Source organism: Odontesthes bonariensis, chromosome 7 (assembly GCF_027942865.1).
Source record: "Odontesthes bonariensis isolate fOdoBon6 chromosome 7, fOdoBon6.hap1, whole genome shotgun sequence".
In the NCBI taxonomy this organism is placed as follows: Eukaryota; Metazoa; Chordata; class Actinopteri; order Atheriniformes; family Atherinopsidae; genus Odontesthes; species Odontesthes bonariensis.
This window is the reverse complement of record NC_134512.1, coordinates 27,835,594-27,859,784: the sequence shown is the minus strand read 5'-3', so window position 1 is coordinate 27,859,784 and position 24,191 is coordinate 27,835,594. Positions and strand designations below refer to the sequence as shown.

General features: G+C 42.7%; 2 protein-coding genes across 3 annotated transcripts; both read right to left on the bottom strand.

The window, feature by feature from the left end:
• Positions 1–1,627: 1,627 nt before the first annotated feature.
• ppib (peptidylprolyl isomerase B (cyclophilin B)) lies at positions 1,628–5,732 on the bottom strand. Its single transcript, XM_075470398.1, has 5 exons — positions 5,500–5,732; positions 4,680–4,793; positions 4,434–4,527; positions 4,019–4,203; positions 1,628–2,068 (listed from the first exon to the last, which is right to left on the bottom strand). The coding sequence occupies exons 1-5, from the start codon at positions 5,632–5,634 to the stop codon at positions 1,946–1,948; spliced, it is 651 nt and encodes a 216-aa protein (XP_075326513.1). The 5' UTR covers positions 5,635–5,732; the 3' UTR covers positions 1,628–1,945.
• A 522-nt stretch (positions 5,733–6,254) lies between these two features.
• On the bottom strand, positions 6,255–12,913 carry adpgk (ADP-dependent glucokinase). 2 transcript variants are annotated; one of them, XM_075470397.1, is made up of 8 exons: positions 12,698–12,913; positions 11,207–11,441; positions 10,237–10,462; positions 10,059–10,121; positions 9,844–9,964; positions 9,566–9,762; positions 8,446–8,544; positions 6,255–8,311 (listed from the first exon to the last, which is right to left on the bottom strand). In XM_075470397.1, the coding sequence occupies exons 2-8, from the start codon at positions 11,422–11,424 to the stop codon at positions 7,751–7,753; spliced, it is 1,485 nt and encodes a 494-aa protein (XP_075326512.1). In that variant the 5' UTR covers positions 11,425–11,441; positions 12,698–12,913; the 3' UTR covers positions 6,255–7,750. The 2 variants fall into 2 exon arrangements, with proteins under 2 accessions (XP_075326512.1, XP_075326511.1); XM_075470396.1 differs by lacking the exons at positions 10,059–10,121; positions 10,237–10,462; positions 11,207–11,441; positions 12,698–12,913 and having other exon boundaries at positions 6,255–8,314; positions 9,844–9,995.
• Between the last annotated feature and the right edge of the window lie 11,278 nt (positions 12,914–24,191).

The following is a 24,191-nucleotide window of genomic DNA, read 5'->3' as shown; positions in this document are numbered from 1 at the left end:
GAAAGGTCCTTCTCCTTTTTAGCCAAGCTGCCTTTTCTCTGCAGGTCTTTACGTTTTTTTTTTTTTTTTGCTGATAGGAGTAGTTTTATCTTCGAGATGCAATGACAAAGCGCGTTTACAAAAATGTTCCAGAGTCCATGATTTCCACTGAAGAATGGATTCTTATTTTACGGGCTACTGGTTTTCAGCCTTAATCCCCTGTGCAGAGATAGCTGTGGATTCGAGGATGATGAAATCTCTACAGAAGGCTACGTGATGACAATTAAGAGTGGTGAACCCCCATCCCATTTTAAGAATAATGACTAAACTTCGAGTCGTTTATTGTCCCTGTTCCCATTTTGTAAATTATGTTTCTATCGCCGAAGTGTAAACGGGCTTTTATTTAATCGAAATCTTCGTTTTATTTTATTCAAATACTTTTTTTGATCTGGATAAACATATGACAGATTAAAAAGTCACTCACTCAAAAGACATAATGCATGGACATAACGTTACTTATTCTTAGAGGTGATGGGACTGATGTTGAACAGGTGTTTTGAGAATGAATGTTTCACGTTAGGAAAAAAAAAAGCAAGCTTCCAAACTGCATCTAGTCTTTGTCGACAAATGTTTCTTGTGGAGCTCTCGATTCTCCCACCTAGAGTATCAATTGTGAAAGAAGAAAATCATCTCCTCGTCCCCTCGTCTATCATTGGAAAATATCCCCAGTGTGAGGAAAGACGGTTTGTGAGGACTTTGGAAAAGCAGAGAGAATCTGACCCCAGTGACACTCGGCTGTGATGAGGTGCAGCATTGAAACTTTTTAGGAAAAGCGCTCTTGAATAATTTGTCTACGGCAATCCTACCACATTGTTACAAAGACGCTGGATCACACATAATCGCAGCTGTAGAACAAGATAGATTCTGTTACTTTATCATCAAGGTTAGCCATTCAAAAAGGAGAAAATGGCATAAGAGTGAAAGATGCTGACATAGGTTGCTCCCTCCCATTCATCTACAAGAACCATGTTGCTACCACAAGCAACTGTGGGTGGGAACCATATCCATACTCTCCCAAAGGACTCAAAGGATTCAAACGGCTCCACCTCACGGCGGCTACGTCGACGCAGCCGGGTCATTTTCACTGTTTCCTAAGCAGAAAAGACTATTCGACCTTACTTCAATTTTAAATGACTGAATGCTGAATGTTTCAACAGTGTAGATCAATCCTGATTTAAAAAAAAAAAGGATAGATCTAAATAAGTAAAGCTTGAGAACAGCTACAGATTATGTCAAGGTGATCACTCAAAACTGTTCAGAGCATTTAATTTGTTCCTAAAAGCCATGCAATATGTGAGAAAACAAATAGCCTGCAACATATGGCAGTGATGCCCCCCCTCTTCCTGCTTATAGTAAAAATCTGAGCAAAATAAAAATCCATGCTTCTGTCAGTCTCGAGCTTTGCAATTTGCCTTATGCTGGAGGAGTCGGACAGGATAAAAACCTATAACACCACAAGAAACAGCGTTCCTAGTGCTAATAAGATGAGTGATCCTACATTAAGGGTGCATAAAATCTACTTTAAAATCTAAACAAAAATAAGAGGGAGCAGACACTTACCAGAAAGCGTAATAAACTTTACACAGAATTAACAAAACTTGAAACCTTTATTTCAGATTTCCCTCTCTTTTTACAAAATACTCCAACAATGAACAGTTAAGTGCACCTTGGAATGCTTGTTGGTAAATGGACCCAGAGTGATGTCATGATTGCGTTAACGGTCGACTGGTGCGTTAAGATGGCAGCCACCAACGTCAGATGGCCCGCGGCCCCTTCCCCTGGACCGCATGGCTATTAGAGATAAAACAAGGTGGCCAGCACAATTCCTTCAACACCCAAAAACCCCCAGTCCAACTTTTTTGTTTTTAAAACCCCCCTCCCACCGTTTTGCCCTTACAGTAGCGCTCTATTCCTTGGCAACCGCAAATGGCTTCTCCACCTCGATCTTGCCACAGTCGTGGATCGTGACATCTTTAAGAGGTTTGTCGCGGCCATCCGTCTTTGTGCCCTCGATCTTCTCCACCACATCCTGGAAGACAAAAAAGGAAGACGTTAGAATGGTGGTTTGAGCAGAGGAAAAGGTGACCAGACGCGCCCGAGCTGCTGGCCCGCAGCAGATGGACCGGTGGAAGTAAAAACAATATTAAGCCTGATTTATAGTGGTCTGGGAAAGGCCACGGAGAGCCCTCTCCGTTGTTGGAGACCCTCCCGGAGACGCTCTCCGTTGCTTCGGCCAAAATTCCTATCCATCCGTCGAAGAGACGGAGACCGCAAGGGTTGTGATTGGTCGGCTAACAACATAATTTCCGGAATCACTTTTCCGGTTTAGCGCCTTCCTCTCAGAACAACAACACCGCCATTTTTGCAGGAGTTTACTGTCTGCCAGTCAACATTTGGTCAAAATTATTTGCATTTCAATATCAATAAGCTCCAACAACAGTCTTTCTCTCTCGGTCGCCATCGTGCGCTGCGAGGGGTGGAACGGAGCCGGAAGGTAAATAATCAATCAACGACTTTCACGATGGACGTCGCGAGATTGGGTCGTTTAACGTAGCGACGCCTACTGATCGGGAGGCGAATTGCCTTGCGTATCCGCAACTTCAAAAGGATTAATAGCCTCTGCGTGACCACGCAGTCGGATAGCTACAGAGTAGCACACCGAGGCCTTTAGAGGGAAAATATAATATTTATCAGCCACTTGGGGGCAGTCTCAGAAGTATGTGGAACGTATGTGGTCTGAGCTGTGGGCTCATCTTTTAGTGCCGTTGTTGGACCTTTAGCCTTGTGGAAAAGAGACGGTGGACAAAGATCTGCTTTGTGATGGGAGTGAAACCAAGCGCTAAATGATGAAGACTGTCCAGCGCCGCCGTACACCTGCACTTCTTCCTACTCTAGTTTTCCGTGCTCTGCCCTTTCGTCTAAAGCCAACTTTCAACCAGCCGGCATTGATCTACACTTAGCAACATCTCCAAGGGCCACAAACGTTTAAGTTTTTAGAAGGCTGCATACAAACCCCAACTACATTGGAAAAATGCTCCAAAATTAATCACTCCACGAGGTATGAGATCAATGCAGGCAGATACCGACGTGCTGCCATAAACGAACCCCAAACTATAGCCGCATTCGCACAGTAGAAACCTTTGGCAGTTCCTATAACCTTCTAAGGAACCGGGCCGTTTTCTCCCACATTCGCACATACAGGAACTCGGGACCATCGCCCTCAGTTCCTGTAACTATTTCAGCTCCTTCTCCGAGGCTGGGTCTTTTCAGGGTTCTATAGGAACACATCTGACGGAGGTGTTTGGTGGTCGGTAGCTACGCTCCTTGTCATATTGTCACGGCTGAAATGTTTCCTCATACAGCACGGACACAACCTGCGCGTGTTTAATAAGTTAAACTTACACGTGGTCTCCTTTGTCTGCAGCGCTCTGCTCTCCTTCCTTCATGAAACGAAGTAGTATCGTCTGCCCTCGATCCTTCGTCTCCTGACTCTCTCTGTGAGCTTTTCCAGCCTCGATATTAGACGCCTGATGTGATCGTCCATGATTAATATCACCATCATGCAGACCATAAACACGGTGGCCTCCCCGCTCTCCATATTAGCTTCTTTGTGGTGTTTTTTGCGGGTTTTGTTTTGTTGTTGAATGCGGCGCTAAAGTAACACGTCGCTGTCGCAGGCGGTTGCGTCCCATCAGTCTATCAGGTCCCGACTCATGTGCGAATGCAAACTGAAACAGTTCCACTGGGGAAGGACAGTTATCAGAACGAAATTCGAGGAGGACCGTTCTTAGAGCTGCGTTCTTCGAACTGCTCTGTCCAAATGCAGCTAATACCGAGACACGAGTTTTGTTTGTGTGTGTGTGTGTGTGTGTGTGTGTGTGTGTGTGTGTGTGTGTGTGTGGGGGGTTCCCCTCAATAAATGGAAAGACTTTCATGCATATATTTTGGGGGATCTTGGAGGAAATGCAGCGATACCCACCATGCCCTCAAGAATTTTTCCAAAGACGACGTGCTTGCCGTCCAGCCATGGAGTCTGAACTGTGGTGATGAAGAACTGGGAGCCGTTGGTGTCCTTGCCAGCATTGGCCATGCTGAGCCAGCCAGGGCCGTAGTGCTTCAGCTTGAAGTTCTCGTCAGGGAAACGGTCTCCATAGATACTCTTGCCTTCATGTGAGAAAATGGAAACATTTATTCACTACAATAAAAAACTTTATAAGATTACATTAGGTCATGCTTAGTTTCTTCCGCTATGGCCTTTGCGCCTTATTTGCATGACTGCTGCCAAATGTTCCCCTTCATTTCATCTGAAGACATTTTCTTAGCCACGGATAATGACATGATGTTATGTACAGTCATGTTTGCGTTCTGATGTACAAAGTCAAGTCATATTTTACCTCCAGTGCCGTCTCCTCTGGTGAAGTCACCACCCTGGATCATGAACTGTTTGATGACTCTGTGGAATTTGCTGCCCTTGTAACCGAATCCCTTCTATTCAAGTAGAATAAACAAAAGCACTGTAAACAAAGCTCGGAAGGGCTGAAATGATAGCAGCCAACGGTATCTGACGTTTTAGAACAAAAAAATAAAAAAGAAATAAATAAAGTTCAGTAAAAAAAATAGAATGGCTCTGCGTTTCTCACCTCTCCGGTTGCCAGTGCGACAAAGTTGTCCACCGTTTTGGGAACCGTTTTCCCGAACACCCCGATGACAACCCTTCCAACATCTTCATCTCCAATTCTGATGTCAAAGAAGACCTTGGGGGGGAGGAAGAAGAAAAAAAAAAAGTCCAGGTTGCCACGTTATTTGAAGTACTGGCTTCTACCTCAAGGTTCAAATCCATTTTTACTGACACTTTTAAAGTCTGAACAAGATGAGTTGGGATAACTGCTCATCGATGGAACCACAATGTTGGACATCACTCATATCAATAAATCCCAATATGGGATCCCAAACTGGGTCAGTTTTGAGCGTCCTTGTCTCTGTAGACGTGGACAAACCTGCAGGCACAATGAGATCCTCCAGAGCTGCAGCCAGAGGAGAGCTTAGGTTAGACAGAGCGGGACTTAAACAACAGTTTTGTCCTGGCGTAATGTTCGAGGCTCTATGGTGAATTTACCCACAGCCGAGGTTACGTCCAGAGGACGAATGCGATCTAAGGAAGCAAAAAGCATGCCCATCTCATTTTGCGTGACCCTGATTTGATGTCATGCATCTGGTCACACAACTGGAAAGTCAGTCTATTTGTTTGGATTTAACCTAAAGTGATAGCTACGGTATTTAATATTAGCCGCCTGGTAGCTAACGTTAGCTCTGATTTCTGCAAAGGATGCAGGCCAGCCAGCCAGCGTGTGACGTGGCTTAACCAGCTGCAGCTACCGGTTAGCATTAACGTTTAGCAATGAGGAAGAGCCTTGATTTTTTTTTTCCCCATCCTGTCACAAGCTAGCTCAGCTAACCTACCTTCGCCGTTACTTTGGGGCCTTTCTTCTTCTCGTCCGCAGATGAGCCATTTGGGAAAGCGAGAAAAATCAGGGATCCCACAATGACCGTAACAGCTACAAGGAACTTCATCCTTCTCTCACAGAGTCTAACCATCAACGAGAGGAAAAATTTACAGCCCGGAGACAGCCTGGTAGTTCTGAAAGCTTTATATGGCCCGGGAGGGGGGGGAATGTGCTGTATCCTGGGTGGGGACTGAAACCTCCAGGATCCCGATGGCGCTGTCAGAGGCGGGACTTCCGGGTGGAGCGAAAAAAACGCACAGGGCTGTGATTGGGTCACGTAGTGGGGCCTTTCAGCCAATCACAGGCAGACGCGTACAATGGGCTATCCGGAGTACTTGCGCGATTTCCTGTCATGTCATCTCTCCATCAATCAGAGAACGGCTAAAACCTAATCAGTTATTGTGGGAAACTGCCCGTTTTAGTACTGAGCAGACTTCAAGTTACTGTTTGAAACTTTTAAACGTTTTTTTTTTTTGTAATGTATTCAATGACAAATATGGTCTTAGAACACAGAACAGTTTATTCCAATTACGGCTAACTATTTCAAATAGGGTCATTTTCATTATTGTCCTTTAAAATTTAAACGTGACACAAAACTGTAATACTGTCAAAATATAATTAATTAATTTCCAAATTATTGCTTATTACCATTGTACTAAAACATATGTTCTTCAACACTGACATAAAATAAGCAGCCCCATCACAATAATACCCCTCAATACACAATTTAATGAGAAAGAACAAAGAGGAAGTAAAAGAAACTTGTGACAAATATCAAAAACATGAGACACAGACTACTGAATGAGTAAACTTTTAACAGATTGTACTTGCCAAAAAACCCCAAAACAAACAAATGGGGGGTGGTTCGGGGGTAAGGTTACATTCACCTTTGCAGGCACATCCGTCGCTTCTACCAGTGCAAAAAAAAAAAAAAAAAAAATCTATTCCGCTGAAACCAAATGCAGCGTGCCTTTTTCCACGTATGTTTGCAGTAAGACTCCATTATTATTGCATGCCTTAAGAGGCTATCTGAGGTATACAAAAGCATTGCTCTGACAGTTATGGGTACTGTCCCTCTAACATGATGCAGGAGTGTCAAAGAAGTTCACAGATAACAAACTACCCACCATGAAGCATTTTTCTTGCCACCTGGTTACACAGACCAACTCCAAGGATTACAAATCATGTCACATATCTGAATCTTAACAGAAGCACATCAATTTAAACAAGAAAGAGCTTGTACTAAAGAAAAAAAACACCCACAAACAGAAATTCTAACACCTTCCAACCGACAACCCATTCGAAATTTGAATCTCCCTAACTTTCTGTTTGTAACAGAGCCCGTTGGGTAATTAGCTGGCATCTGATTATACGTTATTCACTTTATAAACAGAGATACAATTATTTATGATTTATAGTTACCATTTATGACTGTAAGAGTTTATCATACATCTAAAAAGCCTCTAAACTCTAAACTAAAAGCATCTTTATAGTGGGAGTGTTTTGGTCAAACGGTGAGGAGACTCAAAAACGTTCAGAATCTCCTTTCTCTCGCGGCAAGTAACAAAAGTCGAGTCATTACATGCAAGTCGAACCCGGGACATCCAGGGTCGGAGGAGCTTTCAAGTTTTCTAGAGGTTCTCTGGAGTGAATGCACCAAAAGTAAAACAAAACAAAGAACGCCAAGATTATCTGATCTGACACGGTTTCCAGTTTTTAACGTACACGTGTCAGACGGTGAGTGACGCAAAGCTTTGCCTTTGTTTGGCTCTGAAATATGGCTAAAATAGTTGATAATATTTCTTCTTTTTCTAAAGGCACAGCATACTAAAGAGATGCAGGTCAAAAAAAAAAAAGAAAAGAAAAAGAAAGGTCCTTGGAGTTTGTGATGATGACTTTGAGCTGTGCCCGGCGCATGGAGTGAGGTCTCCTCTGAGCTCAGTGAGATCCAGTTCTGCTCAGTTCTCTGTCTGCTGCAGCGTTAAAGCAAGGACAACAGAGGAGGCTGAGCAGGCTTTTTGAAACTGTCCCCATTGTTCACTTTAACTCAGCAGAGCTTTGGGAATAATGTACCTGAATCATGGACAAAAGGCTCAGTAACCACGACTACAGCGCAGCAACCACTGCTGCAGGTGAGTTTGCCGGCCATTTTCAGTTCTTCTTATCAACATTTCCCAGACAAATAGTGTGTTAGCTTAAAGGTAGTCTCAAAATGGCTGCTGGGTCTTTAACTCTGTGTAAATTAGGCCCTCTGCAGAGATGGCATCCCCAAGCCCTACTGTCCGAAGAGGCCGTTTGCAGACCAGTACCGGTGCGAGGTGGAAGGTGACGTTTCCACGATGCCACACGGTAACGGGCTCTTCTGGGTTCAGGGACAGCTGCTCCCGTGGCTCAGTGTGAGAGCTGTGAAACTCCAGCGGGGCCTTGAGCTCCACTTTGTCAACGTCAACCTTCTGGAGGCCGCAGGCCTGACTGCTGGCCACCCGTGCTCCAGCCATCACTGCCGCCGCCTGATTCCCCCAGTACCCGTCCACTGTGGCCAGGATGTGGAAGGCCAGCGTGTGGAAATGAATGCGGGTAAGATCGGCCTCGGACGACAGGTCGCTGCGGCCATGACGCTCCAGGATCCAGAGGAGGATGTCACTGACCCGACCCACGTCTGGGATGCCTTTCCAGGCAGTCATAGCTGAATGAGGCCCCTCCGCCGCCTGAGAGAGGAAGAGCAGCTCCTGCTCGTTCAGCCCAATGGAGCTGACAATGGGCATGACCTGCTAACAGGAAGCAGGAAGAAAAAAAAAACTTTAATTAAATATACCGAACTCTTTAGGGATCTCTGGGATTTGAGCACATTCATCTTTTCCCAGTGAAAGAATCAATCATCACTCCTGTTTTCCATTTGTACCTCCTGCATGATGCTGTTCATGAAGTCTTTGTCGGTCATGCTTGCCAGCTCCAGGTGGATGGGAATGTCTTTCGGAATGTCAGATATGGCTGCCACGGCCTGGAAACAGGAAGTAAAGACCGCAAAATGATACAGGTCAGAATGTATTAAATAATAATAAAGCATGCTTTGTGATGAATTACTCAAAATCTATGCAGTGTTTCCCATTAGTAGACAGTTCTAGCCTGGCAGTCTGCATCTCAACAACGTTCTCACGCCTGACTGATGACATCCCTCTTGTTGGTTTTGTTTTGGCGAGCAGCTGTAACGTTATCAGGACAGCTGCTCGCTCTCTAACTGCCACCCTCTACATCAGAGATACTCATTGCGTGGCTCCTCAAGCTTTAATTGGTGGCTCACACTCGCATAGTAGCTTATAACAATATGGTAACAATAACAATAATTTTTTCAAATAACACACAGCGAATACTGCACAGTATTAGGTATTTTTATTAAGTATTAATTAAGTCTTAATGGTGTTTCCAAAAGGGGGCTCTGTTAAACCTGGCAACGCAACCCACTTAAACCACCGTCCCAGTGCACGCTAGGTCCTTTAGCCAGCACGAGATGCAGGTACAATGGATCGGTGTTTAATTAAAAAAGGGCAAAAACCAGCACAAAAACCATGCCCATCCTGAATGTCTCACTATGATTACAACAACAAACTACAAATACAACATGAAGAAAGTCAAGGACATGCATGCCAGCTTCCGCTCATCCCAGTATTAAGGCAAATATGGTCTTAATTGAAAATGTATTGGCTGTGTTGTTTCTTTTTTTGTGGGATGTTTTATATGTAGAAATGCATATTTGCAAAAGGGGACTTAGTATGTTGTCGTAAAAGTGGCTCTTCCCTTGATTTTGCTCTGCCAATGTGGCTCTTGTGAAAACAAATAGTGAGTATCACTGCTCTACACTGAAGCCAGCCATACTTTTGAGTTCCATATGAACTAGCAAGAAGGATGGGTCACCTATCACTTAAATTAGATGGTATTTGTTAGATTTCCAGTGGTATGGTGGCCGCAGACTGCTAGGCTTTACTGATGAACACATACAGGTTAAGAAGCTCTTGGGCCCTGACCTCTTTCAGTCGCTCCTCCCACACTCCTCTGCCCTGACCATCCATCATGTGGAGCCCCGACAGGACGACCAACTCAGGCTGGAACTCCTCCAGACTCGCCACAAATGTCTCCAGTGAGCTCATCTCCCCATTGGACACATCGTGAGAGAAGATGAAGCGGTTAGCTTGAGGTGCCAGCGTTGAGCCCCAGCGTTCACCTGAAGACAGAAGAGGAGCTCGGTCATTTTGACTCAAGTGCTGTGGATCCTGTGGACGCTGCGGCGTCGTCTTCTTTTTACCTCCTTTATACTCCAGAATGAGGTGGAACTCATCCGTCTCCTGCAGAGATTCCGGGGGGACAAGTATCTGCTCATCCAGCAACTCGTGAAGTTTAGGACCAACTGGCCCACATAACAAAACCTGTGACACAAAAAAGGCAATTTTCATAGTCTACAAATGCATCCTCCTGTCACGTGTAAGAGTTTATAACAGAAGCAGAAATATGCCGGTGTACCATCAGATCAGGGTAGGTGGCGAGTTTCTGACCAATGAGGGCAGCGTTTCCTCCCACATACAACTGGAAAAAAGAGACAAAAGTCAAATTAAATGGGAAGGAGATCACTGGAATAATGGCTGAATCCAAGAATGAGAAGCTGTCCTCTTGGGAAGCCCGAGGACGGAGGCGGCCTTGCCTTTGCACCGGGGTACTCGGCTGCTGCACGGGCGATCCTCTGAAAGGCTTCCTTGTCGCTGAAGAAACGCTCAGCAGCTGCTCCACGCTCCATGTAATGGATGAAGGCTTCCTTCAAGTCCTCTTTGGAGTGCAGCACTTCGTGATCCCGGCCGGTGCCAGGATCCACAGCCTGAGCCTGCAGCAGCCCCACTCCGGACACCACCACGTCGACACAGGCATTCACCCTTTATGAGAGAATTACAAGCTGCACTTCACTGTGAACAACTTCATCATCATCATCATCATCATCATCATCATCATCATGTTCTGGCTGGTTAGGCAAAAAAAAAAATCCTCCTGAGTAAACAGCCACATTCTTGTTGATGACTTGAGATAAAATTTAAGTGTCAAAACCATCTGTGTCTTAATAAGAGGGCTTTGTGAAGGCAAATCCTGCAAACGTGTATTTTCAAACTTTCATAATCTCTGATCCTTCTGTGTTCTAAAGCCTTTCCACTTAAGTCAAATACACTTTTTTTCCATTTGGCCTAAATTTATAAAACATATCTTACTTATTCATCTTGAGATTAATCAAATATGCAAACACACGACTATTTCAGTCTCCTGTTGAAGCATTTTTGCTTCACTTCCTCCTCATATAGGCCGTCCCTCTGCATCAGCCAATCATCCTCTGCCACCTGAAACCCTGACTCAGACTGTTGTCCAAAAGCAGACTGAAGCCGTAAACTCGGTATAGGCTGTAAAGCAATATAATTCACTGGGGCACCTCCTTCTTGCACTGAGCCATCTGAGCTGACTCACGCTAACACATTCCTTCTCACCAGAGGAGCTGGCTGCAGCCTCTCTACGTGTGCACAGCAGAGCTGCAGGAAAACTGATGCAGCAATAAACATCGACTCCAGGCCACAGCACTGCAAATAAAATAACTAAAGCGTCCACATCTGTAACAGCTCGACTCTGTAACTCACCCCACTGCCACTTTGCTCCACTGCCGGGTCGGTAAGGTTATTAGAGCCTCCCAGGCGGAAGAGATGGCCTGCTCAAGGCTGTTTGGGTTCTGAGATGACGTCTGGAAGTTTGGCAGGCCGACGTACTGCAGGATCTGCTCAGAAAGGTCCGGCCTGCTGTTGTAGAAATAGTTAACAGCTATTGCCAGCAGGACCGCCGCCGAAGCCTTCCTCCACATGATGCTCCCACGTACTCCTGCAACAAAGGAGTTCTTTTCATATCCGCCGTTACGGTTCAGAACCAACTGATTCATGTTGCTGCCGTTATCTGTGAAAGACTAAATGTAACCAACTTCAAGCAATGACGAACATCTATCCACCTATGCAGCCATCTATGCATTTCTGCTTACTGGTCAACTGATTTGGTTTCTAATCTGATAATTCTAGAAGAACAATTTTGTTTACTTAAGTGGAACTATTTACTGGATGCCTTTATTAAAAAAAAAAATGTATCAACTACATAAATGTCGACAGCTAATCAAAAACACAAGATATCGGTTATCTCAACATGGCAAATAAAACTAAATAAAAAACAACAAAGTCATATTAAAAACTCCATTATAACTAATGTTGACATCAACAAAAGCAATGTCTGAATTCACTACAGTCATGCTGTATAACCCCCGATGATTCATCTACAGACCAACTGAAAAATGATCAGATTTTCAGAGTTGCTCCGGTGACTTCCCATTAATAATTCATAAGGCTGCGTCCAGATTTTGTGTTGTAAACTGACACCGATTACAGGCCAATTATCTCCTGACAAATCATTAACAAAGCAATAATGACACTAACAGCTACATGCAGTCCAAACGGTGCACACTACAGTAAAGTTGCCACATCCACTACAGTAAATAACTAAAGACGAGGATGGAACATGGTCACCTGAGAGAAATAAATGAGCTTGACAAATGAAAATCTATTTAAAATAAATTAGAGTGCTTCATGCCGTTGCAGGATTGTCACATTTACACCACTTACTGATTCTCTCCCTGCAGATGCTGAATCAAGTTGCAATAAACTCTAGTGATAAGCAAGACACTTGAACGACGGAGCAGGCGTGTATGTACTCTATGTGCTCCCTTACACTTCAAAAGTGAATGATGACATCCATAAGGAGAGCACTGAGTGATTCTGCCCTTTAAGCTGCGGCTATGTCCTGAAGATTATGGGATAGTATTCACGGCTTAAGTTACTGCTAACGTGGACACATTGAATTTGTTAGCTAACACGCTAGCAACTGTACGCAGGGTGTATCTTTGACTGGAGTTTAGGAAAGAGACTCTGACAGCGGCAAGTAGCTTTAGCCAGCCCGGCTTAGCAAACGATCCAATTTGGAGAGAAATCTGGCAGCCAAACACTTGCTCCGCAGTCCTCCTTTTTGCCTGAAAACATATTATGATGCGGGGGAAGTCGCCAAAGCTTTAAGAGTTGTTCGTTAGCGGCACGTACCGGTAATGTGCAGGCTTCGGGTTTGTTAGCCGAGAAGAGGATACCGTTTCTTTGTGAGTGACAGAAAGAGCATTTAGTCGGTTGAATACCGCCGTGGAGAGACAGTTAGCTGAAGAAGTGACAGTCGGCACAAGTCATTGAAGACGAATTGATTGAGAAAGACAGGGGCAGCTCAAGACCGCCAGCGCTCATCTGTGGCTTCCGTCCACTATCCCGCGCATGCGCAACTGCAGAATAAACGCTGCATTCGAGTAATGTTCGTAATGGGAAGAACGGAAAAATCCAACGAGGAATTCATATGCACGCAAAAATGACATATTTCACTACTACTAATAATTTATATCACATTGAGAGCTTAAAATAACTGTTTTAACGTGTTGTGGGATAAGTTTAAGTGTAAAAGTTTGTTTAGTTGGCTGTACGTGTTGGCTTTTTTATGAATGGGGGCAACACCATCCTGTATTATGGGCAAGACTTATGGCGCTAATTTACGGTACATGTGGAAAACTAAGAGCTAAAATCTAAGCTAAAAATGTAATTGACCAACTCAGAAAAAAACAAGACAAATTGGGCCTGTCACACCATGCAGATATAACATTTTGTAAATGACGCCCCAGTTCCACAAAGTCTCCCAGTAAGTCAGGCAATGACAATGGGCCGGCATACATCTAGGTCAGGAAATATTAGCACACTGACAGTTTCTTTCTTTCTTTTTTCTTTATCACCAAAACATGACATTTTCAAGTAACATATATACACAATATATATACAATAAATGTGGGCTTAATGTTTTGACTGTCAGCTTTGAGACTATTTACATCCAAACTGGAGAAAAAGTGAGGAAATAAAGCCGTTTTATATGCAGAACCACGCGTTATCAGGTGCCTAAATGTAGTTGAGCAGGTGTTGTCCAAGTTTAACAACTAATTAGGCAGATAGATATGTATGAAGACAGTTGAAAAGACAGTTTTTTCCTAGTCTCTCCGTACTGATTTTTATGGTATTTTGTAGTTGTTTTTCAGTTGTTTTGCATCTCAAAGTCATTAGTCATCTTTTTAGCACTAATAAGTCTTAAGTCACTTTAGAGGTTCTGGATCCTTGAACCCGTGGATCTATGCCCTTTCAATAATTCTTTCTTGTGCCCTGTATCTTTTGCCAAAATAAGAGCCCTTCCCGGTGAGCAACTCCCAAACCTTTGAAATACATTCATGTAATCCAAATTAAGATCCAAGACATCTCCCACACACGCCTGGCCCGCAAAGCACTCAGCATTGCGGGTGAGTTTACCCATCCCACCCACTCTCCCACTCTCCGGGAGGAGACTGAGGAGCCTCCGGGCGAGAACCAGCAGACTGAGAGACAGCCTCATCCACCAGGCTGTCAGGATGCTGAACTCACTCCCAGCACTGCCCCCCTTCCCTCTCTGCCCCCTGGCCCCAAAAACTCTGGACACTGACCCCCCATGCACAAACCAATTGGCACCAGTCCCGTTACAAACTCTAAACAATCTTGCAAACCAAATTGCACTGTATACACTCAATTACTGTACACTAACTGTACATAGCTCACTGTTCATACTGTAAATTCTGTTTATACTGTTAATTCTGTTTATACTGTTAATTCTGTTTATACTGCCATATATATACAGATTTGCAACTGCCGTTTTTTTTAATATCTTTTAGCTTGTATATAAATTTTTTTATTTTTTTTTTTTATCTTCTACTTTATATTTTACTTTATGTTTATTGTTGTTTTGCAGCAGGTATAAGAGGGAAACACTATTTCAATTCTGTGTATGTCCTGCACATATGGCAGCATTGACAATAAAAGTTGACTTGACTAAACATGACATTTGCATAATGCTAACTGGCTCCTGGCCTTAAAGCGTTGTAATCCAGAGTAGCTACTTAACTTAAGCTTTCTTGTGCAATCTCTAAGCTGTTCATTGACTGTATTAGTTAACAGATGAAGTAAATGAAAAATTCTACTAACCTGTGGCTCTCTGTTTTAAAGCAGGGCTGTGGGGCCTTGGCTATAGCTGACCCCAGCTTTAGTAACCTTTCTCAAAACAAAACATTTGACAAGTTTTGGAAAAATAAATCAAGCAAAACAGTTCAAGCTTCACTGTTAACTTGGACCTTGTAACCTTTGTTATTCACCAATGTGATAACGGATCAGAAGGGCCTTTATTATTTTACCTCACAGGAACCATAAATTGTCAATATAAGCTTTAGCATGCTCAAATTTAACCTAGTTTGTGATAAATAATTAAATTACTAAAATTAGGTCTCTGAAGCTAATGGGGCCTCATGCAAGAACCATTCGTATGCAAAGATTTGTTCTTAAGTCGTGCGTACGAGTGATTTAAGAGAATTTGCGCATTCACCAATCTTTTCGTATTTTACGTTTTCTTTCAGGTACGAACAGAATTTAAAGCTGCCGTCGGCAACTTTTTTTTAGTCATATTAGCTTGAACTGTCATGGGATTCTGGAAGTAGAATATTAAATAGGCTGTTTAGGAAAAATCCCGAATTCTGTAGCTCCCTCTAAAGCCTGTAATCGTGCCTGCAAAAATCGAGCGCTCCCGGCTGTTTTTAACCAATCACGTTAGGTTTATTATTGATCTATTATCTGAGCAGAACAGTCACCAACCACCTCTTCCATGCTGAGTGTGAGTCTGCTGCCCCCAGCTTGTGTGCGCGCACACTAGTGTGAACTCACGTGCACAACCTCGTCCACAGAGGGGGAGGGACCTGAAAGTTGTATCAGTTCGAATTTTCCGACTTTAGACTCGGAATTTTGAAAACCTGCCGACGGCAGCTTTAAGAGTGATCCAGACCTGTCGTAGGAGTTTCGTAAAATAGTCCGCTGTTATTCGAATTAAGTTTACTTGACTAATGGATTGTATATTTAATTACTTTGAAGCAAACATGAATAAATATATACTAGGGCTGTCGCGATAACCGCAAAATGCAATCACCGCTGTGCTGAGAGGACCTCCGCGGTGCGTGTCCAGGCCACCGCCACCACCGCCCACCGCACGCCCCCTTGCACGCGCAGAACAACTCGAGAAACTAAAAGAGTTTTTAAGACTGCACAGTAGATACAAAGCGACTGACAGAACTGATACTTTTTTTAAGCCAGCACAGTAATAATGATACATTGTATATTCCCCGCAAGGCAGGAGAAACACATTAACACAGCTAGGTGCGCTCATCGAAGAGATGCTGAGCATGGGAGATGGGGGGAGCGGCGCGTCACCTGCTGTAGGCCTATCCGTGGAACAAACAGCGATGCCACCACCCCCCAAAAAGAGAACCTTTGGGGACCTACTAAAAGCACAAGTAACCACCTCTGCTGCTGTCCCCAAGAGAGTTCGAGCTGACAGCGAGCTCACAATCTCCAGGAGGAGCCGCTGGACTCCAACGCAGATCCGCTTGCGTGGTGGAGAGATAACCAGTTCCGCTTCCCTCTCCTCTCCAAGATTGCATGCAAGTACATGTCCATATGCTCAACAAGTGCACTGTTCAGCACCGCTGGAAGCATCGTTACCCATTTAAGGTCGTCTCTCAAACATGAAAAGGTTAACATGCTAGTTTTTCTTGCTCGCAACAAGGACATATAGGAAGTGTTGAGTGTTACATGTTGTGAAATGTTATGTTATGTGTTTTAATTGTATTAAGTTGATATGGTTCATTACAATATATAAATGTAAGACGTAAGGGCCTTGCCTAGGCTATGTATTCATTGTTGTAACAAGCTTTATGACCCCAAGTGAAAGCAAGTTACTGCTTGACTGAAATATCATACAATACTGTTTAATAAATAACAAGCAAATTTTAAACAACCGATTCCGATGTGTGTCGTTTTTTTAGGCTACTAGTTTTGCAACATATTCAGCCTTATAATCAGTGTTTTATCAACTTGGATGGTGTTTAAAAAAACGTGTTGTAGGCCTATATTATTTAATGTTCTGAAAAAGCAGTTTTGGGCACACAACTGATCAACCAACTTTGACGGCATCTGTAGAGTTTATCAGTCTGTTTAAGCCCCGCCACTCGCAGTCCATCGAATGTCGCGGGCGAATAAGCCGTATGCATTTAGACATGCGCCCAAATTTATCCAAAGTAGGCTACGCCTAGGTGATTGTCTTATTGGTGAAAATAAAGACGGAGAAAGTGTTTGTAATCTATCTCCGGATGTTCCCTCAATAAAACACACATGCACCATCATTGCATAAATTGGTCAAGGGCCATGCTTTCCAGGAAACATCGGTGAGTAACTTGATATCAGTCATGTTCCTTAACTTTTAAGTTTTAGGGCCTAGGTCTGTAGGCCTATTTAAATTAAAAAAAAAAAAAAACATTTAAAAAAAGTGTCGTGCCAGAAATAAGCTCTAACAACTTCGTGGAAACAGTTAAAGTTCAGCTTGGGTTGGTTGGACGGCGGGCAGTCTGTTTAAAAAAAACTGTATCCCGGACACGTGAGCTCAACTGCTGCACTGATCTGCTTCGTTTTTCTCCGTCATTACCAGAGCCGGACAGTAACGGAGTACATTTACTTGAGTACAGTACTTAAGTACAATTTTGAGGGATCTGTACTTTACTCGAGTATCATTTTTGGGGAGTACTCATGACTTTACTCAAGTACATTTGAGAGGCAAATATTGTACTCTTTACTCCGCTACATTTCTATCCATAACCGTGAGTAAAAAAAAAAACAAAAAAAACCCCTCAATTTGTTGTTTCCCTCTCAAACGTGATTGGATTGTGCAGGCACCACTGATTGGGACAGCCTATCAGCAATCACCTTCAGATTTCTGCCAAAGTCAACTCCATGGTCAGATTAGATGAGAGTTAATGATAGTTTTCGCTTCAAGTGTTTGCTCTGTTTACCAAAAGAGAACTTCATCACCGCCTACAAAAATTCATCCTCCAACTTGCGGAAGCATGTCAAGGTACGTACATTGAAATAAACTTCCTTACATTTCTAACCTCGATTCTAGCTACAGAAAAGTGCACTAAATGATTGGCTATCTACGATAATGCAGCTTTTTACATTCTCGGTTACGTTTGAGTAGTCGAAGCCAAATGCACCCGCCAATTTGCCACCTGTAGCTAGCAATTCAGATGGCTAACTTTGGCCTGACAATAGTGAGCATAAGCCGAGACAAGCTAATCGTGTAACACCTGTAGCAAGACAGAAGCCCGTAACATCAGTTACGGTATTTTAGCTTTGTTCCGCTGCACTTTAGAGCGCTGGAATTAAGTTACAGCGGAGTTGCGGCCATGGTTATGGCACTCTGCCTTTGTTTTACCATGCACCAATGTTAAGATAGGGTTTGAGTTTTGTTTACTGCGCTGGAGTTACGGTGTTATGGTGGCTAGCTGCCTGCCAATCTGAACTCACTGACAGAAAACAACGCGAGTGGGTTGCTATGCTGCGTGTATAACACGGTCAGGTTCAGAGGTGTGTCAACTCAGAACACTGCTACATTGCCTTCTTTGCTGGTTTAGGTCCATTGATTTGCTTGATGAAAAAACACATACATACAATTGTTAGCTGAATTGCAGGTTTGTCAGTGTTGCCATTGTGCTTTTGCCTTGCAAGTGAGAAATCTTAAATAAAGCAACATGGTAAAAAGATGAAAATGACTTGATTTTACTTTCAATTCCTTTTACATTCTCCAAGGTATTAACATTAACATTTTCATAACTCCATGTAGGACGTTTCTATACATAAATGTAAGCACTGTGCCAGTAGTAATGCCTACGTGGAGTTGTTATGAGGGGGTAAATCACCGACCGCAATGTTGCCCATCTCCTGTGCTCTTGGAGCAGTAGTTGGGCGTGTAAAATCAAGGCAGTAAACAGCGCCTGCACAATAATAACCACCACAGTTCTCAAGGCATCCATGCTTCTTCAGTAAACAAAGCTCGCACGTTTGACGTCAGAGCAGATTTGTTGTAGTTTTGGCGCATATTGCGATGTTCGAAAACGTAAAACTCCGGTTATCTCTGTCTACACGCAAATGCATAAACAGAGTTTTCAAAAATCTTCACTTTGCCCGGAGTTTTTAAAAATATTCGTTTATGATGCGTTTTCATGTGGATGACAGGTCCAAACGTAGAAAAATATATTCGTTTTAGCAGATACCCGGCTACGTGTGGATGGGGCCTAAAAATACGAAAATGTTCTTGCATGAGGCCCATTGTTTCACTTTTTCTGCTCCCACAAAACAGAGAGACAGAGCTCACCTGATCGCTCGCATTTGTTTTAGATGAAGAAGTAAAAGGCAAGTGTTCCTTATGGAAGTGGACCGGAGGACTGCAGCTTTGAACGTTCTCTGACGTTTCTGTCAACTCCTTGTGCCTTTTACGCCTCCTCATTTGAAATGCAGACAAGAAGAAAAAGTTTAGAAAAAGACACGCTTTGCCCGATCTGCCTTCTGAGAATTATCAGTCAGGAAGTCAGAGGTCAGACATGCATGCAGTCATCTTGTACATGTGTGCGCACACGATTTCAGCAGACCCGGTCAGTCATTTTCCTGCATAAACTGGATCACGCAGGTTCAGTTCGTTCCAGCGAAAAGAAAACAAAGTTTGCACATTTCAGATCACAGTCATCGTGATTTGTGATCAAATGATCGATGGGCTCTTATTCCCATCAGGGCTTTTTCTTTCTTGACATAAACAGAACTCTTGTTGATCAGAGCTGTGTGTGTGTTTCAGTCTCTAGTTCTATTTAACACCACCGCTACACAGAGAATTTGGTTTCTGTGTTGAAGTTAAAGTAAGACTTCACCACAAGCTGAACCTCCTGAAGTACGAAAGTAAAACCAGTAAAATGTTAATTACAAGTTTGATTTGACACTATTGATTTTATTTTTTTACAGTTTACTCAAAGTGGAGCCTTTTAAACTGATTAAAGCTGCCGTCGGCAACTTTTTTTTAGTCATATTAGCTTGAACTGTCATGGGATTCTGGAAGTAGAATATTAAATAGGCTGTTTAGGAAAAATCCCGAAATCTGTAGCTCCCTCTGAAGCCTGTAATCGTGCTTGCAAAAATCGAGCGCTCCCGGCTGTTTTTAACCAATCACGTTAGGTTTATTATTTATCTATTATCTGAGTAGAACAGTCACCAACCACGTCTTCCATGCTGAGCGTGAGTCTGCCCCCAGCTTGTGTGCGCACACACTGGTGTGAACTCACGTGCACAACCTCGTCCACAGAGGGGGAGGGACCTAAAAGTTGTATCAGTTCGAATTTTCCGACTTTAGACTCGGAATTTTAAAAACCTGCCGACGGCAGCTTTAATATGTACTTTTAGATTTACTCAGTATTTGGGCCTCTCCAGACGGTCAGCTAAGTGCTGCTGTGAAATTTGGTAGAAAAGATTTTTCTTTCTTCTTTCTTTTGTTTGCTTTTGTTAAAAAAAAAAAGTATAATTTAGGCTTCAAACTGAGAAGTTTAGAAAAGAAATCCCTCTTGCGTTGTCTTTGAATTGAGATGTTGTGGCGAAAATGTTCTTACGAACAGATTTGTTCTTAAATCGTGCGCACGAGTGATTTAAGAGAGCTTAAATACATTTTTTTTTTCATATTTTGAGTTTCTTTCAGGTTCGAACAGAATTTACAAGCAATCCAGACCTGTCGTAGGAGTCACGTCAAATAGTCCACTGTTATATACACTTAAATGCACTTAAATACGCACAGGTGGCATTCATCATTTACACAGGTCGTTTACACACTTTTCCGAAGTTAGGAGCGTTTGTTGAATCTGACGTGGTGTGTTCGTATGAGACCTTCATATGAAAAAAGTTAGAGACATTTAGAATAAGAATATTCTAAATGAAGAAAAGAAGAAAATATTCTTGCATGAGGCCCATTGTTTTGTTCCCAGTGACAATGACATGATGTAAAAAATCAGAGAAGTCCCGATCAGAATATTTGATGATTCATTTATTAACAGACGAGCTCCTTCTTTTAGACGAATGAACCAATACCAATATATTGGATATTCGACAGATATTCACAATAAGGAAATAAGGTGTCTTTTTTTTCAAACCAATATCAAACCAACTTCACCACGGTCTGTAGCGGCAACTGCAGCAGACACATTTCCGGAAAGGTACTGGCTTGATTAAATTCATTCTGGACTCTATATCCGACCACATGAAGACCTCGGGACACTTCGGTTTGGCTTTAGGGACCCTCTACTCACTACCACGTAAGTGTTATGTTGTTTGGAGCTGTAGAAGAGGTATAAAAATAGCGTTTTGTAGCGGTGACATGATTTGCCCCATTCACTTCCAGGCTAACGACTTTTGGCTAAAAACGGTCAAATAGAAATTCTCAAAACACATTCGAATGACATGATTTTGATGTCAACTCAACGTATGTACTCCCAACATCCCGTAAATTGATCTAAAGTGCATTTTACTCCGGATTATCCCTTTAACAATGTTAGACGTCTTTTACACGAACAAATAAAACCAGACACAGTAAATGAAACAATAAAAGTCAAAGACATTTCACATCAAGTCAACCAAGAGTTCAAACATCAAAATTCTTGATTTTCTTTTTCTTCTGGTAGAAGATGAACCTCTGTTTCTAAAGTGAATTGGTCAGCTCCCACAATCGACTCTTAACCATCTCTGATATTACACAGCAACATGAAAGTTCATACGTATTTCAGCTTTTCTCAGCGAATCCAATCATCTGTGGGTAAAACCCTTTTCAAACAGTGACCAGGAACCAGCTGATTTACATCATGTGAACAACCGCTAGATACAAGGAGAACTATCAGAATGACGAAAACACACAGATAATGAACACGTTAGTGTATGCAGTATCACAACACCTCTGCATACATTTAAAAAGAACACCACAAATAACATGAACAAAAGAATAGTGAGAAGGAAAAGCCGTCATAAAACGCCTGATTTTCATGCTGTTCTTACAACAACTTAATCCATAACTAGTTCACTGTCAACCACCAGCAGGATCCTGGTCACTGCTTGGAAAGGATTTCAGACACAAATGGACTGGATTACAGCTGTCAAAATTGCTCAAAAAGGACTTTCGATATTCCCTCTGAAAGAAACCCACATACATTCGAACTATTCGAATATCTGTATTTGCGCATTTTGTCAATGATGCGCATACGCATCTGCGGTGGGTTGCGTCCGCTGCATCTGGGGGCTTTAGATCAGTCAGACTGCCAGGCGATGACAGCATTACATCAATAACCGGCAAAACTAATATAATGAGACATAACTACTTGTATAGGTAGTTTATTTAAGTTTAAACATATTTGACAACATATTACTTACACAAAAATAAGTAAATGAACCGATGGCCAAGACTGAGAATGGGATGCGGTACTTCGGTTCCAGTTCTCGACAGAACTCCCTGAAGCCTGTCCCATCAACGATACTGATCGTTCTCATGTCCTTACATATGAACTAAATTAATTTCTGCGTTTTCAAGATGTAACCACATGTTGCTGGTGGTGGAATGATAAGCTAACTGTAGCCTACATACCTTGCATTTGAATTTGTCTCGAGGCTCCACAATTTTTTCATCAACCGACCAAATTCCGAAGTATTTTCAGACAGGGCTATTCATATTTTTGTGAGTGAAAATCCAGGGTATCTGCAGGTTTCAACAAGTAAAATTTAAGACTTTTTTTGAAGAGCGGACCCCGGTGCGGCCACAGAGTGGGGAGAAGCAAATCTTTAGTTTAAAAAAAGTTTATTTGTTAACAAAAAAAACTCTCACAGAGAGAAACCTGGCCTGGTAAGCAGAGAAGTCGGCCAGCAGGATCGGAACAAAATCCGTGGTAATCCAAGATCTGAAATTAATCCACAGAAACACTAAAGGTTAAGATCCAGGGTTATTAACTAAACAGACATAACAAAAACATGAACACACAAGCAAAGAATCGCAGAGAAGACCAAATAGTTAAACTAATGGGGGAATCCAGGGAAGACGGAACACAGGCGAGTCAAGGACCAGGCGTCACAGCAGTGGCTGTGACAGTTGTGAAATTATTGCTGATAAATAAGTAAACAAACATGCATTTTCTATTTTTACAGTCAGAGCTTTTATATAGGTTGGCGTGTTGGTCAGCACTGTTGCCTTACTAGTTCAAATCTTAGCTGGGGTCTCTGCACCTGCTTGGGCTTTCTAACACATTTCACAATCATACCCGTCGGCTAAATCAGTGATTCTAAATCTAAATTGTGAAAAATTGGTGGTTGTTTGTCTCTGTGCTTGCCCTGAGATGTGGTGGCAACATGTCTTGGGCGTACCTCTCACCTGGTGGCAGCTGGGATTGGCTCCTGGCCCCTGCAACCCTGAACAGGTTGAAGCGAGTATAGAAAATGAATGAGTAAACTTTTACTTATCCCGGTACTTTTAACGCTACACTTGACCACTTAATGCTACATGTAATGTTTCATTTCATAAATCCAGTATTTTCCTCTTATGTTTGATGGAACAAACATAACATGCTACCAAAGAGGTTCAATCAACGAGGCTCCAACATATTAGGCTACCCGAAACTTATTATTATTAGTTTTAAATCAATAAGGGAAAAGTGTTTGTCGCTCCTTTTTGTGTAATAAACTATTTGAATATCATTAATTTGCTTTTGGAGTGCGTTTTGAAAATTACCACGGATTCATGACATTGTCAGGATCTGGCGGTATCCGACACACCTACATGACAGTTGTTACACGCACACACCAGATTTATAGTGAAATAGTAACAACACAGCCCTTATGGAGTGCCATCATCTTTTATTTTTATTTTTTAAATCCGAAGAAACAAGTTTGATTGTTCAATTGAATTTATCTCTCTCACTCTTTGTGCTAAGGTTTTTGTTCTGAATAACCTGGCATCTGAGTCTCTGATAGGCCGCTGATGCTTGGTTTATCCGGTTCTGGATCTCCATGTCATTGTTGTTGTCTTCAGATAGAATGCTCCCCAGGTATTTGAAGGATGGAACAACTGACAGTTTTTTCTCTGATAAAGTGAAGACAAGGGGTGTGGGTGGGATGTTGCCGCTCCAATGGCAGATTACCTCTGTTTTGGCGGTGTTGATGGTCAGCCCCTTCTTTCTGTACGCCCTGGCTGCCGCATCTAGTACAGACTGGAGGTCTTGTGGAGAGTGAGATACAAGAGCGCAGTCATCTGCATACTGCAACTCAAGTATCCTCACTTTGTGTAGTTTGGTTGTTGCCTGCAGCCTCCTAATATTAAAGAGGTTACCATCCAGCCTATACACTACCGTAACCCCACTCTTCTCTTCAATATCCTTGTGGAGAAGCTGGAATATGTTAAAAAGTACTGGTGCTAGTACACACCATTGTCTCACCCCTGTGTGCACTGGGAAGGGGCTGGACTCTTGACCTCTTATTAACACCCTAGCTGTCATTCCATCATGAAATTGACGGATGATGTTAACAAACTTGATGGGGCAACCAACTC